Source organism: Lampris incognitus, chromosome 6 (assembly GCF_029633865.1).
Source record: "Lampris incognitus isolate fLamInc1 chromosome 6, fLamInc1.hap2, whole genome shotgun sequence".
NCBI lineage: Eukaryota > Metazoa > Chordata > Actinopteri > Lampriformes > Lampridae > Lampris > Lampris incognitus.
In genome coordinates, this window is record NC_079216.1 from 25,943,452 (window position 1) to 25,960,906 (window position 17,455).

General features: G+C 40.1%; 1 protein-coding gene across 1 annotated transcript; it reads right to left on the minus strand.

Annotated features, from left to right (window-relative positions):
* Positions 1-602: 602 nt before the first annotated feature.
* Positions 603-17,155, minus strand: bcas2 (BCAS2 pre-mRNA processing factor). Its single transcript, XM_056282008.1, has 7 exons — positions 16,925-17,155; positions 7,690-7,782; positions 7,459-7,529; positions 4,970-5,131; positions 4,783-4,833; positions 4,607-4,687; positions 603-1,633 (listed from the first exon to the last, which is right to left on the minus strand). The coding sequence occupies exons 1-7, from the start codon at positions 17,015-17,017 to the stop codon at positions 1,507-1,509; spliced, it is 678 nt and encodes a 225-aa protein (XP_056137983.1). The 5' UTR covers positions 17,018-17,155; the 3' UTR covers positions 603-1,506.
* Between the last annotated feature and the right edge of the window lie 300 nt (positions 17,156-17,455).

Here is a 17,455-nt window from a genome sequence, read left to right on the forward strand (position 1 = left end):
TGCCCTGTTTGGATTGAGGCCAGAGGATGCAGTGTGGTTGAGTGAAATGTGCAATGTGGTTGCCTTTCATATTCCGTTAAATCAACGTCTCATTCTCCTCAATTGGAAGATAGTGGTGCCACCATCCTGTACAAGATGGCTTAAAGAGATTTTTACCTGAAGCTTGAAAAAAAATCACATTTACATCGAAGGGGAATGCAAATAAATTTGAAAGAGTCTGGAGGCCTTTTCTTACCTACTATGATAACCTAACCCAAATAACAGACTGGGATAGTTCATAACCTAATCATTTCTTGGTTGGAGCAGAAATGTAACAGTATAATTAAGAATTAGTTTAAAAAGATAAAAATGAGTGTATTTTTTTTTCTTCCCTTGTCTGTTTATGTGAATGAGGTAATTGTATATCTGTCATATATCTATTTGTACTTGATGTCATTTCAGAGGATTGGGGGGGGGACGGTTGGAGACATGTTAGGGAGCAGGGGAGGAATGGGAATTATACTGGATTTAGTTCATGTTGAGTCTTTGATTTGTAAAATGCAAAATCCAATAAATATAAGTTTAAAAAAAATAAATGAAATCCACAATACCAAACTTTTTACTTAACATTTTATTAAAATAGCACGTCACTGCAGGCATTCCAATTTTGATATCTTACTCCTAAGCATGCACAATGCTCATATATGAACATGTTTGTATCTAAACCAAGTGTCTTCGAGAGATGTACAAGCAGAAAAGTGTTTCATACAGCTTAAGAGCCTCTGGATAAAAAATGTCTCTGCTTACATGAATTTTTGTTTTCAATTTTGAATGTTTGAAAGGGTGTTTGTTAACGAGTTTCTGGTGAGGTGCTCTTGTCTGTAGTTCCTGGCCAACTCCTTCAGTCTTCAGGGGCACTTAGTGAGATGAAGATTGAAAAATGCTGCAACTCTCTTGCCCGATATAGGTTACTCACCCCAACCTTTCCAGACTCACATTTAAAGCTGCATTAAGCAATATTTGATATTAAACGTGTATAAATGATACCCTGTAATGTTAAACGATTACTTGTACTTTCAACTGCAACGAGAATCGACGCCACAGTCTGAAGTTTTCCTTAACCAGAGACAGACTTCACCCTTCACCTTCAGCTCGTTGTTTAGATTACCCAGCCTGAAGATGGCACTGCTCTCCCAACCCCACTATGGAGGTGGGGGGAGGGGGGCAACTCCAGGCCGGCTATTGTCAACAAGATGAAAGTGTCGGCAAAGCCTCTCTCTGGTTAAGGAAAACTGTAGACTGTGATGTTAATTCTCGGTGCAATTGGCAGTACAAGCAATCCATGCACATTACCAAAGTCATTTGTTTCACTTACATCAAACATACTGCTTAATGCAGCTTTAAAATAAAGTTCAACATTCTCATTAGTTTCAGCTAAAGTGTCTATAAAAAATAGGATGTAGGGATGACTAAGAAGTGAATGCAGTCGACGCTGTACAGAGTGAGGCTCATGCTTGATGTGCTGCTCTAGAAGTCTTGATTGATGTTCTCCTTGTTCTCCTCCCCCTGCTGCTGCCTAAGCTGGCTCACCTCGTTCTCCATTTGCACAATAGCACGCTCAATCTCATAGTTCTTACTTACCAGGGATACCCAGCTATTGAGAGACAGATAAAAGGTGACATATAAAACTCTCTTATAATCATTACTGACATTTATCACAAAACTGTTGAGAACTGTTGCTCCACTGCTGTGTAAAAAGACACATGAATGGTATGTTAATCATCAAAGTACAGCAGTAAATGAATTACATTTTTTTCCAAGCTAATTTCAATTACCTGGCCTCCTATGCAGCTTTTAGAGTAGACAAGACGAAGCGAAGCCAAACTGGCTAGTTCCTTTGAAAAACCTCTAAGCAAAAGCTTGGATTTACCAGCAGTTGTATAGTGACCAGAGGCCTCATGTATAAAAACTGTGTACATAGCAAATGTTGCAATGCATATGCAATTTCCCACTCACCAATCGCAAGTGTAAAAAGTAAACTTGAATGCAGAATGTGTGTAATGCTAACTTTAATATGCACATTTTAGGCCCGCCTGCTGCCCAATGACTGCTAGGATAGGCTCTAGCATTCCCGCGACCCTGAGAGCAGGAGAAGCAGTTTGGATAATGGATGGATGGATGCATATTTTAGAGACAGGGGGAAACTGCAACTCCAACGGCAAAGTAATAAAATAAAGCTTAATGGCCTTTTCACTCAATACATTTCACTCCATCAAAATACTGTTTGTAAACAAGTCAAGTATCAGACAAAACTTATATACAGTCATAGCCTATAAGCAGTTTAAGGTGTTCCTTAGATGAAAAAAAAATTTTGCCATCCCAACTTGCAATGTTTGGACGCTTTTTAAAATTGTGTCTAAATTACCAGGCACAGTTACCACCGCATTTTATGTAAGGTGACCTTGAGTGTGATGAAAGGTGCCTTTAAATAAAATGTTTAGTCTTGATGCAGGCTCAATAATCCAGGTAAGAAAATCAATGAAGGTTGAATCAGTTCATCTGGACACAACGTTTATTGACAAAAATGTTTCATCACTCAACTAAGTGACATCTTCAGTCTAAACTGATTGCACGTACCCTCACCCTTTTATAACCAATACAGTTGCCTAACGACTGAAACCAACGACCAGTTTCATATGCAAATATGGTGCGACCATCTTACAATGCTGTGATTGCAACTATTCCCCAATCCTCTAGGAATAGTACACATGGCCATTGAAACTCTAGTTAATGGGCACACCCATATTTGCATATGAAACTGGTCGTTGGGTTCGGTCATTATGCAACTGTATTGTACTGTATTGTTTATAAGGGGTGGGGATACCTGCAGTCAGTTTAGGCTGAAGATGTCACTTAGTTGAGTGATAAAATGTATCTGTCAATAAACGTTGTATCCAGATGAACAGATTCAACCTTCTTTGAAAATGTTTTATTATCATTATTTATTATATAATTATACAAAACGGACGATCCGCTGTGGCGACCCCTAACGGGAGCAGCCAAAAGTAGTAGTAGATTATATAATTATACACCTATATGCTTAAAACGTATATGCATATGAGGTTTCCCCAACCTTGTATGCAACCATCCCGCTGTCTGCATTTTATGTTAATGTATTATTCATCCATGCTAAAAAATTCATCAACTGTGATGACAGTGGTGATACACTAATGAGCCAAAATAATATGACCACCTGCCTAATATGCTGATGGTCCTCTGTGTGTCACCAAAACAGCACTGACCCGCCAAGGCATGGACTCTACAAGACCCCTAAAGGTGTCCTGTGCTATCTGGCACCAAAACATTAGCAGCAGATTCTTCAAGTCCTATAAGTTGCAAGGTGGAGCTGCTGTGGATCAGACTTGAGCATGGGTAAAAGTGCTGAAAAAAATCACAATGACCTTTTCGCTAAACGCATTTCAAGGGAAAATTGTTTTTAAACAAATGTCAGATAAAGCCTACAACCAGATTTAGCCAATTGGCAGTTTATGATGTTCCTTCTATGAAAAGCATTATACTTCTGCCTTCCCAACATGCTTTGATGTGTGTCTGGGTAACATAGTGGTCTATTCCGTTGCCTACCAACACGGGGATTGGTGGTTCGAATCCCCGTGCTACCTTTGCTTTGTCGGGCGTCCCTACAGACACAATTGGCAGTGTCTGCGGGTGGGAAGTTGGATGTGTCCTGGTCGCTGCACTTGCGCCTCCTCTGGTCCGTCAGGGTGCCTGTTTTGGGGGGGGGACTGGGGGGAATAGCTTGATTCTCCCATGCGTTACATCCCCCTGGCGAATCTCCTCACTGTCAGGTGAAAAGAAGCGGCTGGCAGCTCCACATGTATCGGAGGAGGCATGTGGTAGTCTGCAGCTCTCCCCGGATTGGCAGAGGGGGTGGAGCAGTGACCAGGATGGGTCGGACGAGTGAGTAGTTGGCCGGGTACAATTGGAGAGAAAAAATGGGAAAAATTAAAAAAAGAAAAAAAAAACACCCATGTTTTCATTTTAACTCAACAGTGCAGGGTCGTTCAACACATTCCATTTTTGTTGATGACAAACCACCAACTAATTTTATATTAATTTTTCTACCAGCATGAACCAGCATGTCTGGGAAACTGTTTAGGTTTTTGTTCAAGCGTTCACTGAGAAACACAGGTAAATGATCTGGATTTAAAATACCCCCAAGAGTGTTTCAACATCTATTTATAGTTACTTTTTGGCAGTAACAGGGTGGAACAAGAGGCTCGTGTACATCTGCAAAATTCCAAGTTGCTTTGGGATTTATTTAAGGGAAACAGCTCAAGATCTGGTATATGTAAGATTTTATAACTAAGATTATTAGAATGTGTGTTTTCTTTTCTTCTTTTAAGCATACGCACCATTATACTATAAATCTATTTAAAATTTCATACATGAGGCCCCAGTTTTTTTTCATGATTTCTATTGTTACTTTTGGTGCTGCAAAGACCTAAATTCCCCTTGAGGATCAGTGAAGATCAATTTATTCTACCAAGGATATATTTCTACATATTAATGAACATATTTAACACAACATATAGTTTTAAAAACTTACTTTGACTCAAGCTCTCGCAGTTTGGCCCCTCCTGCTAACTGATCATTTTTACGTTGCCAATTTAAATCTTGAATTTGCTTCCTGTTTGCAAAAAGAGGTTTAATTAGTTTAATATAAACTGCAGCCTGATCATACAATACTAATTTGTATACAAAAAAAGGTTACAAATTGCTTACCTGAATTTCTGAAGTTCTTTTTGAGCCATCTCAATCATGAAGGCCAAGTTGCTAAAAGGAAAGGGATAAAAAAAAAAGCAATTTCAAAGGCTTTTTGAGGAGTGGCACCCAAAGGTCTTATTTCATTTAACTCAAACAGCGAGTCTTTTTTTGGCTGTCAGTAGGAAAAGTGTTTGTTGTAACATACTCATTGTAAACTTTCCATGCGTTACTGCCATACTGTGACATGAGCTCCAGATTCTCAATACGAACTGCCTGGTGTTCCAGCTGGGCCATAGAGTTGTTCACACATTCTTGCCACGCTGTGATGTCATTTTTCTGTCCTGATGACGGTGCTGGGAGCTCATATCTGTATAGAAAAAAAAAGAAGTAAATATAGCCACAAACGGCGATTTCGAGGTTCAAGCCAACACAAACTTTCCGAATTTGAAAGTGTCAACAAGCTTAATTAAAATATCCACCAAGGCTGATGTTTGGACAAATTGCAATTGATTTATGGCCAAATTTGCACCAGGCCCATGCACGTGTTTGGAACTGGTGGCATCCCCGATTGAGTGATATCAAAGTAGCTTTACACACGTGGTTTAACAATGTTATGAATCATATCCTGCGAGTTTTGTAATGATTGGACATATAACTTCTGATTTATAGTCTGATTTGTGTTTTGCAACACATTTTTTTTGCATTTGTGTAGTTGTGGGGTGGAGGAAGACCCCTCCTATTCCTGATTCACCATAAAGGATGTATGCAATAGTACACTTGTTGGAAATGAAAATAGAGACATTTACTTGCACAGGGAAAATTTTACAAGGTCATCATCATTGCTGAATCTATTTTCAATTTAAAAAAAAAAATATATATATATATATATATATATATATATATATATTACTTTGAAGGCTAAAGCAGTTGTGAATCAATAAGATGTGAACAGATCCTAAGAATGGGAAGTTTTGTGATTGTCATAACAGGAACTTTGTCCCTCATAATTCACACTCCTCACAGACCATCATGACCCCTCTTATTCCCATCTAAAGAAACAAAAACAAAACACTTGTGCAACACAACAAAAAATGGTGGGGTGTAATTGCATAGCGGTCGCTAATGCCCCATATTGCAGGTTCTGCATTTCGGGAACTTTTTAAAACCCACAGCATAAAACAGAAAAAAGGATGAATCAAAGATAAAATGAAGATCAGGTAAATGCAATCAAAAATTAATTTAAGACTTGGTAAGAGCAAACACTAACCCCAGAACAGTCCTTTTTTTTTTTTTTTTTTAGGAAATGTATATACGATGTGTTCTTCTGTGCAACCAGTGAAAGCGCAATGTTTAGGTACAATTTTTGTGAGACGAGAGGCAACAGACCTTCACTTTTTTGGGTTAAAGTGATGTGTGTCATTCCCTAGAAAAAAATCTGTCCCCTGAAAATTGGATATTTAGACAAGGGGGAAGGAACTCCCTTATCAGCAAAGGCTTTTGTGTTTTTTACAAGACTTGACTCTAAATATTTTCTGGCCACTTGTGAAAGCAAACATACACCATACCAATAAATTACATTACATTACAGTCATTTAGCCGACAATTTTATCCAAAGCGACTGACAATAAGTGCATTTAACGTAGGAAATCAGGAGAACTACTAGTCATCAGAGGTCATAAATGTATCTTCTCTCTAAACAAGCATCTAAGAGTATAACCAGTGCTAAAGTAAAAGCGCAACACACCATGACAGTCACAGTTTTTAAGACTGTCCTGACATCAGTGGGGAGTTCATTCCACCACTGTGGGGCAGAACAGAAAAGAGCCGTGACCGGGTCGATTTGCAACAGGGGCCTCTAAGCGACGGGGCAACCAGGCGTCCCGAGGCAGCTGAGTGAAGTGGTCGGCGGGAGTGTAGGGCTTGACCATGGCCTGGAGATAGGAAGGAGCTGTTCTTTTCACTGCCCTGTAGACTAGCACCAGAGTCTTAAACTGGATGCGAGCAGCCACTGGGAGCCAGTGTAGGGACATGAGAAGGGGAGTTGTGTGGGAGAACTTAGAGCGGTTGAACACCAGACGAGCTGCAGCTTTCTGAACAGGCTCCAGAGGTCTGATGGCTGACGCCAGGGCACCAGCAAGGAGGGAGCTGCTGTAATCCAGCCGGGAGATGACCAGAGCCTGGATGAGCACCTGTGCCATCTCGTCGGTGAGGAATGGGCGAATCCTCCTGATGTTATAGAGGAGAAATCTGCAGGAGCGAGCAACTGATGCAACATTTGCAGCAAACGACAGCTGGTCGTCCAAGATCAATAAATAATTCATAGACTTCAGCTTACCTACATATCTAGATTGAAACCAAGTAAGAAATGAAGGGGTGATAATTTTTTTCTGTACACAGCGCAAAAGAAGGAACCAAGTCACCAACAGGTCTACTAAACATTGGTTTAGTATTGCACTGGTATAAGTCTTTCTCTGAGTCATATCAGATGTTCTCAACGTCCTGTCAGTCAAGTTACCATTATCATATAAGATGGTAAGGTAAAATTTCATCCTTTCCTACAACTGTCCAAGTACTGAGTAGTAGTACAAAGATATGAGTGCTTAACCTGATTGAAAATATAAAAACAGGTTTATGCATGCATTTGCGTGTGTGTGTGTGCGTGCGTGTGAGTGTGTGTGTGTGAGAGAGACTTACCTCTTCATGCTGAGAAGTTCGAGGGGTTGTCGAGCTGCGAGCCTCTCAAATTCATTCCTTATAATTTCAGTCTGAAGGGTGATCAAATCAATTAAGTAAAACAATGCTGAGAGACAAATGTCACTACTGCATGAGCCAATTTTGTAAAACATGTGCTCAGGCTACAAAATTATGGCAGAAACTCTGGAGGAGGTTTTTAACCATGTGATAGATAGCCTAATGAGTTGTTACCTCAAAAGCAGAAAAGTCAGGTGTAGGTAGATAACTTAGGTAGTTCTTGGTTGGTCTGTATCTCCTTGTCTCCTCCTCCACCAATGCTGCAGCCTAAAGCAGAAAATCCAGTTAAGTAAATTTGATAAGAAAACTAATGCTAGGTTCACATTTAGGTGGCTTTCCAAAAGACTTTCCTAGCCTTCATTCGCATTACTATTTAATGTTTTAAAGACAGTCACAGTGCCTTCCTGTGACATAGTCATTTCAGAATCAGAATCAGTTTATTTGCTCAAGTATCTGTAGGCCTACACATACAAGTAATTTGACTCCGGTTCCTCCAGTGCTCTCCATGTACTTACACAGAATAGACATACAGCTAAAACAAAGACAACAAGGTACAGTGGTGCTTGACAGTTTGTGAACCCTTTAGAATTTTCTATATTTCTGCGTAAATATGACCTAGAACATCATCAGATTTTCACACAAGTCCTAAAAGTAGATAAAGAGAACCCAATTAAACAAATGAGACAAAAATATTATACCTGGTCTTTATTTATTGAGGAAAATGATCCAATATTACATATCTGTGATTAGCAAAAGTATGTGAACCTCTAGGATTAGCAGTTAATTTGACGGTGAAATTAGAGTCAGGTGTTTCCAATCAATGAGATGACAATCAGGTGTGTGGGCACCCAGTTTTATTTAAAGAACAGGGATCTATCAAAGTCTGATCATCACAGCACATGTTTGTGGAAGTGTATCATGGCAAGAACAAAGGAGATTTCTGAGGACCTCAGAAAAAGCGTTGTTGATGCTCATCAGGCTGGAAAAGGTTACAACACCATCTCTAAAGAGTTTGGACTCCACCAATCCACAGTTAGACAGATTGTGTACAAATGGAGGAAATTCAACACCATTGTTACCCTCCCCAGGAGTGGTCGACCATCAAAGATCACTCCTAGAAGAAGGCGTGTAATAGTCAGCCAGATCACAAAGGAACCCAGGGTAACTTCTAAGCAACTAAAGGCATCTCACACATTGGCTAATGTTCATGAGTCCACCATCAGGAGAACACTGAACAACAATGGTGTGCATAGCAGGGTTGCAAGGAGAAAGCCACTGCTCTCCAAAAAGAACATTGCTGCCTGTCTGCAGATGGCTAAAGATCACGTGGACAAGCCAGAAGGCTACTGGAAAAAAGTTTTGTGGACGGATGAGACCAAAATAGAACTTTTTGGTTTAAATGAGAAACGTTATGTTTGGAGAAAGGAAAACACTGCATTCCAGCATAAGAACCTTATCCCATCTGTGAAACATGGTGGTGGTAGTATCATGGTTTGGGCCTGTTTTGCTGCATCTGGGCCAGGACGGCTTCCTATCATTGGTGGAACAATGAATTCTGAATGATGCCAGCGAATTCTTAAGGAAAATGTCAGGACCTCCGTCCATGAACTGAATCTCAAGAGAACGTGGGTCATGCAGCAAGACAACGACCCTAGGCACACAAGTCGTTCTGCCAAAGAATGGTTAAAGAAGAATAAAGTTAATGTTTTGGAATGGAAGTCAAAGTCCGGACCTTAATCCAATCGAAATGTTGTGGAAGGATCTGAAGAGAGTAGTTCATGTGAGGAAACCCACCAACATCCCACAGTTGAAGTTGTTCTGTATGGAGGATTGGGCTAAAATTCCTCCAAGCTGATGTGCAGGACTGATCAACAGTTACCAGAAACGTTTAGTTGCAGTTATTGCTGCACAAGGCGGGGGGGGGGGTCACACCAGATACTGAAAGCAAAGGTTCACATACTTTTGCCACTCACAGATATGTAATATTGGATCATTTTCAATCAATCAATCAAGTTGCATTTTATATAGCGCTTTTCTAGCTGCAACAGCCACTCAAAACCCTTTACAAATAATACAAACACAAAACTTCAAATCACAATTACTGAAGGTTATTTTCCTCAATAAATAAATGACCAAGTATAATATTTTGCCTCATTTGTTTAACTGGGTTCTCTTTATCTACTTTTAGAACTTGTGTGAAAATCTGATGTTGTTTTAGGTCATATTTTTGCAGAAATATAGAAAAATTCTATATTTCTGCATAATTATAAGGAGAGTATGTGCTGCATAAACTGCACATACTCTCCTTGTATGTGCGGTTGTTTTTTTGTTTTTCTTGCCCATTTGTATCGGTAAGTCGGAGAGTACTGCTGGCGTCGTGTGTGGCTGCCACTTCTCCCTCTTGTAGCCCCCACCTTCCCATCCACCCCTGAATGTTTGTGCTATGTTTATCTGTTGTCTTGTTTCACCGCCATTTATTGTAAAGCAACTTTGAGTGTTAGATAAGCGCTATATAAGTTTAATTTATTATTATCATTATTATTAAAATTCTAAAGGGTTCACAAACTTTCAAGTACCACTGTAAACAAACATTTAACTACCATGTACAGATATACATGTATATAAATATGTATAAATGTATATATAAATAAAACAATGAAGTTATAACAGGAAGAAAGTACTGCAATGGTGCAGAGTGCAAAGATGCTGGAATAAATACGTAAACAGGTTACTTTATATACATGAGGTAAGTGGACATGACAGAATATGCATGTATTCAATATACAGTATGTACAAGCGTGCTTAGATTTATTTTTGATAATGATGTTAAAACTGTGTTTAAACTAATATATATATATATATATATATATATATATATATAGCTTTTTTTCGGAAACCATTAATGGTGTTGATAAAAGTATAATTTAGTACAAACCCCAATTCCAATGAAGTTGGGGGGACGTTGTGTAAAACGTAAATAAAAACAGACTACAATGATTTGCAAATCCTTTTCGACCTATATTCAATTGAATACACTACAAAGACAAGATATTTAATGTTCAAACTGGTAAACTTAATTGTTTCTTTTGCAAATATTCACTCATTTTGAATTTGATGCCTGCAACATGTTCCAAATAAGCTGGGACAGGGGCATGTTTACCACTGTGTTACATCACCTTTCCTTTTAACAACACTCAATAAGCATTTGGGAACTGAGGACACTAATTGTTGAAGCTTTGTAGGTGGAATTCTTTCCCATTCTTGCTTGATGTACAACTTCAGTTGCTCAACAGTCCGGGGTCGCCGTTGTCGTATTTTGTGCTTCATAATGCGCCAAACATTTTCAATGGGAGACAGGTCTGGACTGCAGACAGGCCAGTCTAGTACCCGCACTTTTACTACGAAGCCACGCTGTTGTAATATGTGCAGAATGTGGGTTGGCATTGTCTTGCTGAAATAAACAGGGACGTCCCTGAAAAAGAAGTCGCTTGGATGGCAGCATATGTTGCTCCAAAACCTGTATGTACCTTTCAGCATTAATGGTGCCTTCACAGATGTGCAAGTTACCCATGCCATGGGCACTAACACACCCTCATACCATCAAAGATGCTTGCTTTTGAACTTTGCGCTGATAACAATCTGGATGGTCCTTTTCCTCTTTAGCCCGGAGGACACAACATCCATGATTTACAAAAACAACGTGAAATGTGGACTTGTCAGACCACAGCACACTTTTCCACTTTGCGTCAGTCCATCTCAGATGAGCTCGGGCCCAGAGAAGCTGGCGGTGTTTCTGGGTGTTGTTGATATATGGCTTTCGCTTTGCATGGTAGAGTTTTAACTTGCACTTGTAGATGTAGCGACGAACTGTGTTAACTGACGATGGTTTTCCAAAGTGTTCCTGAGCCCACGTGGTAATATCCTTTACAGAATGATGTTGGTTTTTAATGCAGTGCCGCCTGAGGGATTGAAGGTCACAGGCATTCAATGTTGGTTTTCGGCCTTGCCGCTTACATGCAGAGATTTTCCGGATTCTCTGAATCTTTTGATGATATTATGGACTGTAGATGATGAAATCCCTAAATTCCTTGCAACTGTACGTTGAGAAACGTTGATGTTAAACTTTTGGTCTATTTGCTCATGCAGTTGTTCACAAAGTGGTGAACCTCGCCCCATCCTTGCTTGTGAATGACTGAGCCTTTCAGGGATGCTCCTTTTATACCCAATCATGACACTCACCTGTTTCCAATTAACCTGTTCACCCGTGGAATGTTCCAAACAGGTTTTTTTCTGAGCATTCCTCAACTTTCCCAGTCTTTTGTTGCCCCTGTCCCAGCTTCTTTGGAACGTGTTGCAGGCATCAAAATTCAAAATGAGTGAATATTTGAAAAAAAACAATAAGTTTATCAGTTTGAACATTAAATATCTTGTCTTTGTAGTGTATTCAATTCAATATAGGTCGAAAAGGATTTGCAAATCATTGTATTCTGTATTTATTCACGTTTTACACCATGTCCCAACTTCGTTGGAATTGGGGTTTGCATTTGTATGTACAGTTGATGTTCAATGTTACAGGTATATTGCACAGGGATTGTTTCTGACACTGTATGACTGTTGTAAGTGTTCATCAGCGTGATGGCCTGTGGAAAGAAACTGTTCTTGTGTCTGGTTGTTTTGGTGTACAGTGCTCTGTAGCGCCTACCAGAGGGGAGGAGTTGGAACAGGGTGTGATGGGTCTGCAGTGATGTTGCCTGCCTGTTTCCTGACTGTGGAAATGTATTAGTTCTGAATCGAAGCCAGGTTGGCACCAATGATTTTCTCTGCAGTCCTGACTGTCCGTTGTAGTTTATTCCTGTCCTGTTTGGTGGCTGAACCAAACTAGACAGGGATGAATGTACAGAGAACAGACTGGGAATATTGCACAGTAGAACTGAATCAGCAACTCCTGAGGGAGGTTGAACTTCCTGAACTGGCGCATTTAGTGTGACTACCCGGCCGACTAAGTTTTAGTGGTCTTAAAACCGTCTCAGACAGGTAAGCCAAAGATACTCTTGCCAGTCTCAGTGGCGGGCTGTGTTTCCATGACAGTCAACCGCCAATGAGCTCTCCAGTGGAAGTGAAATGTCAGTCAAATTATAATTTTTATTCTCAAATAAAAACCACTGCATAGCAAAAAGCAATGGTGGGCAAATCTGAGCATAAATGGATCCTCTTTTTTCAGTTGGCACAAACAACGACAAACTGCAGCAACAGTGAGTATTTGTGCTCTCTGTTATTTTGGTTTGCACTTTCACACATTGCTCCTTTCATACATGATGAGACTGATCTCAAATTCCAGGAACCCGTTTCTCTGTCCCACCAACTGGAAGGAACAGACTAGATGAAAGATTGGAGGAGCAATAGGCTCTCATATAATTTGCAGTTTTGATAAAAATTACCCAATATGGTAGATGTGCATCCAAGCCGGGATAAACGGGGAGGGTTGCATCAGGGAGGGCATCTGGCCTAAAATATTTGCCAAATCAAATATGCGGATCATAAATCAGGGGTGAAGGATGCTGAATATGGAGCTGCCAGGAAAGATGAAAAAAGGAAAGCCAAGGAGGAGGTTTATGGATGTGGTGAGAGAGGACATGCAGGTGGCTGATGTGACAGAGGAAGACGCAGAGAACTGGAAGAGATGGAAATGGATGATCCACTATGGCGATCCATGTTTGGCTACTCCCTAACGGGAGTAGCCAAACATAGTAGTAGTAGATGGTAGATGTGCATTTCCCTCATAGTTCAGCACAGAAAGAGAGATCTTCTGAAAGTTAGGGGTCGAATGGAAAGAGGACTGGGTCGCAGCAGGGTCGTGACAAGAATATGCCTGGTTTATAGGGTCTGTCATAGTTGCTATGGCAACCGTAAAAATGAAAAGTAAGATGTATGTTTGTGCCACATATTAGATAAATATACCTACATACCCCTACATACCAACTGTCTCAGAAAACCAAGAAATGTGTGTTTAGTCGCATAGGGAATATAAGGGCTTCATTTTGAGACACGTATATACACCAAAACATTAAAACCACTGACAGGTAAATGAATAATATTGATCATCTCATTACAATGGCACCTGTCAAGTGGTGGGACATATTAGGCAGCAAGTGAACAGTGCATTCTTGAAGTTGATATGTTGGGAGCAGGAAAAATGGGCAAGCGTAAGGATCTGAGCCACTTTGACAACGGCCAAATTGTGATGGCTAGAAGACTGGGTCAGAGCATCTCCAAAACAGCAGGTCTTGTGAGGTGTTCCCAGTATGCAGTGGTCAGTACCTACCAAAAGTGGTGCAAGCAAGGACAGACAGTGAACTGGTGGGGAGCAAAGGCTAGCCCATCTGGTCTGATCCCACAAAAGAGCTACTGAAGCTCAAACTGCTGAAAAAGTTCATGCTCTGACCAAGAGAACACAGTGCATTGCAGCTTGCTGCGTATGGGGCCGCGTAGCCGCAGACTGCTAAGAGTGCCCATGATGACCTCTGTCCACCGTCAAAAGCACATATAGTGGGCACGTGAGCATCAGAACTGGACCACGGAGCAGTGGCAGAAGGTTGTCTGGTCTGATGAATCACTTTTTTCTTTTGTATCATGTGGACGTCCAGGTACATTTACATCGTTTAGTTGGGGAAGAGATGGCACCAGGATGCACTATGGGAAAAAGGCAAGCCGGTAGAAGCAGTGTGATACTCTGGGCAATGTTCTGCTGGGAAACCTTGGGTCCTGGCATTTATCTGGATGTTGTTCTAATGAGTACCACCTACCTAAACATTGTTGCAGACCAGACAGACAGACAGACAGACCAGACATGGCAACGGTATTCCCTGGTGGCAGTGGCCTCTTTCAGCAGGATAAGGCACCCTGCCACACTGTAAAATTGTTCAGGAATGGTTTGAGGAACATGACAAAAGGTTCAAGGTGTTGCCTTGCCCTCCAAATTCCCCAGATCTCAATCCAATCGATCATCTGTGGGATGTGCTGGAAAATCATGTCCGATCCATGGAGGCCCAACCTCACAATTTGCAGGCATTAAAGGAATTACTGCAGGAATTACTGCTTTGGTCTTGGTGCCAGATACCAGAGGACACCTTCAGAGGTCTTGTGGAGTCCATGCCTTGACAGGTCAGAGCTATTTTGGCAGCACGAGGGGGACCTACACAATACAAGGTAGGTGGTTTTAATGTTGTAATTACCAGCTGTTCAGCTTATTTTTTTGGAGACTTTATCTCCGCACAGAGACACTCCATCCTGCTGAGGGTTGAGCACAGACATTGTTTTCGATTTCTTTGATTCTCTTTGTTAATAGGCTTTTCTTTGTTACATCAAGATGACTTATAATGGATTTTATATTTCTACAAATACATTTATATTTTCACATCAAGGTAGCGTAACAAAATGCTACATTTATTTTTATGATGGTTTATACAACACAAGCAACATTTGTTTGTTTCTAACAAACTTCATACAGATTTGTGGATGGTGGTAATTATCGATTTCTTTCTTCCACAGATTTGTCAATTGTGACACAGAATTCCCCACGTATAAACATTTTTACATTATCTGGTGATTTCTAAGGCAGATTTTCAGAGCGAATGTGGAGTCGTTCAGCGCAATAAGAGTAAGCAAAATTAAATATTTTGATTATTCATCCATTCCATTATCCGAACCGCTTATCCTTGCTCTCAGTGTCGCAGGGATGCTGGAGTCTATCCCAGCAGTCACTGGGTGGCAGGTGGGGAGACACCCTGGACAGGCCACCAGGCCATCACCTTAATTACCTTGGTTGTAAAATATTTTGTTTTAATTTCAAATGCATGAAAGAACCAAAACAGTCTGTTTAAATGGACTGTTTGTTCACAATGACTGGATTTAAACAGTGTTAGTATATGATTACTATAAGCGGTAACTAAATTAAACATCCTTATGTCTAAATCTGCAAGTAAGAAACTAAGCTTTCCCAGCCTCTGTTGATATCAACCAACACATTTCCACTGTAGCAGAATGTAATATCAAAAGGATGTTAAAACATACAACAAGGTGTTAATCTAATATGTGATTTTGTTCACCTCAGGCCTATTACAAATATTGGTTCAATTGATTCTGTTATTTAGACTGTTCGTAACACAGCCTATTGTCTTGTGATAAAGTTTGACTAAAAAAATTTCGACCGGAGGAGGTGAAGCAGCTTCTACTAAAGCAAAGAATGTAATCCTGACTGTCATACAGAAGGGAGAAAACAAAAGAACAAAAAAGGAAATTGCATAAATATTTGAGGCTCTTTCTAGGTGGAGAAAGCTGCAGTGGAAAAGGGGATTTTACATTTGTTTCAATTTCACTCAATTCAACAGCTGGTGGTGGTTAAGACATATATATGCACCAACAGAAAGAGAAGATGGCAAGCCGTAGTAAACAATGCAACTTTCAAAACATTCCAAACATAACTTTGCCAATGTTTTATGAGGTAGGAAATGCATTCAATGCATTCAAGAACACATGCATTGTACTTTTCAGAATCAGAATCAAGTTTATTGACCATGTAGGTTTGCAACCACATGGAATTTGACTCCGGTTTCGTGGCTCTCATTGTACTTAACATAGAATAAAAATACTACAACACAACAATCTTCAGATATATGCGCAAGGATTGACTATGTACAGGGGAAATAGGCAATAAAGTGCAATGGTGCAGAGAGATGCTGAAATAGATGTTAGCAGCTTACTTACATACATGCCTGAGGTAGATGGACATGACAGAGTGTACCATTATACGTACAATGTACAGTACAGTATATATAAAATTGTTGTATTTATTGAACAATGGGGGAAAATTGGACTATACATAATACCGGGTGATTTCCAAGGAAAACCCCATTAGATACCTTTTAATTTTTGGTCGTCATAAAATTTAGGGTTGCGATATTATTTCATCCACCATTGCAAGTTAGAATTTATAATGAGCCCATATAATTAAGATGTGTTAAGTACAGGAAGAAAGGCACACAAATTATGTTTTGATTGAAAAAGACTTATAAACTACCCTACCGATTTTGCACATAAATGCAAAGACAATTAGGAAGCTATTTTACACATTTCAGGACAGTCTATCAATCACAAAAAAGTATCCCGACATGCTTATTTTGCCTCGTGCATGTGCGTGGAACGTCTGACTTCCCTAACTAAAGTTGAAATATGAGGTTGCAGTTCGAAATGAAGTGATGAAACAGTTTAGTTTTTAACATATCTGTACATAGCCTAATATTACAACTTCTCCCATTTCCCACACTAGCATGTCATGCTAAGCAAACCAGTGAGTGACTAGGCTAACTACTGGTCCACATTCAATAAGAGCCAATTTGATAGCCTACATTACCGCTTCACGGACGCCAGCTGCATCATACCCTTGGTCAAAGTATGGAAGGGCATCAACGAAGACTTCACCCGCAACAGATGCCGTTCCAGCCATGTTCTCAATTAAAACTGGAATTTGTAATGGAAAAATTATTGCAGTACCAACGACAAAGGCTAGGTTTAATCAATCCAAAAATTGTTCCTAGCTCTTCCGCTAACATTTGCTGCCAGAGCAGATTGGCATAAGGGACGCTCTCGCTGAGATTGGTTGTTTTGCTGAAGGGGCAATGCTCTTCTTCTGCTGCTTCTTCTTCTTCGTGGTGTTTATTGAAGGTTGGCAAATAACGAATAGGTGCATTACCGCCATTACCTGGTCTGGAGTGTGGATCAGAACGTCTGTTAGTTACACTATCCCCCCCCCAAAAAACGAAACAAAACAAAACAAAACAAAACACAAATCTTCTCAATTACATTAGTTACGCTAGGATACTGAAATAAGATTTTATGACAGTTGAATTCTTCTAAATCAAATTGTACTTTATTGTACTTTTAT

Coding starts and splice junctions, on each gene's coding strand:
- bcas2 (XM_056282008.1), bottom strand. CDS start 17,017: ATGGCTGGAACGGCATCTGTTGCGGGTGAAGTCTTCGTTGATGCCCTT. Junction 4,834..4,969: donor GCATGGAAAGTTTACAATGA/GTATGTTACAAC, acceptor CTTTCCTTTTAG/CAACTTGGCCTTCATGATTG. Junction 4,688..4,782: donor AAAGAACTTCAGAAATTCAG/GTAAGCAATTTG, acceptor TTTTGCAAACAG/GAAGCAAATTCAAGATTTAA.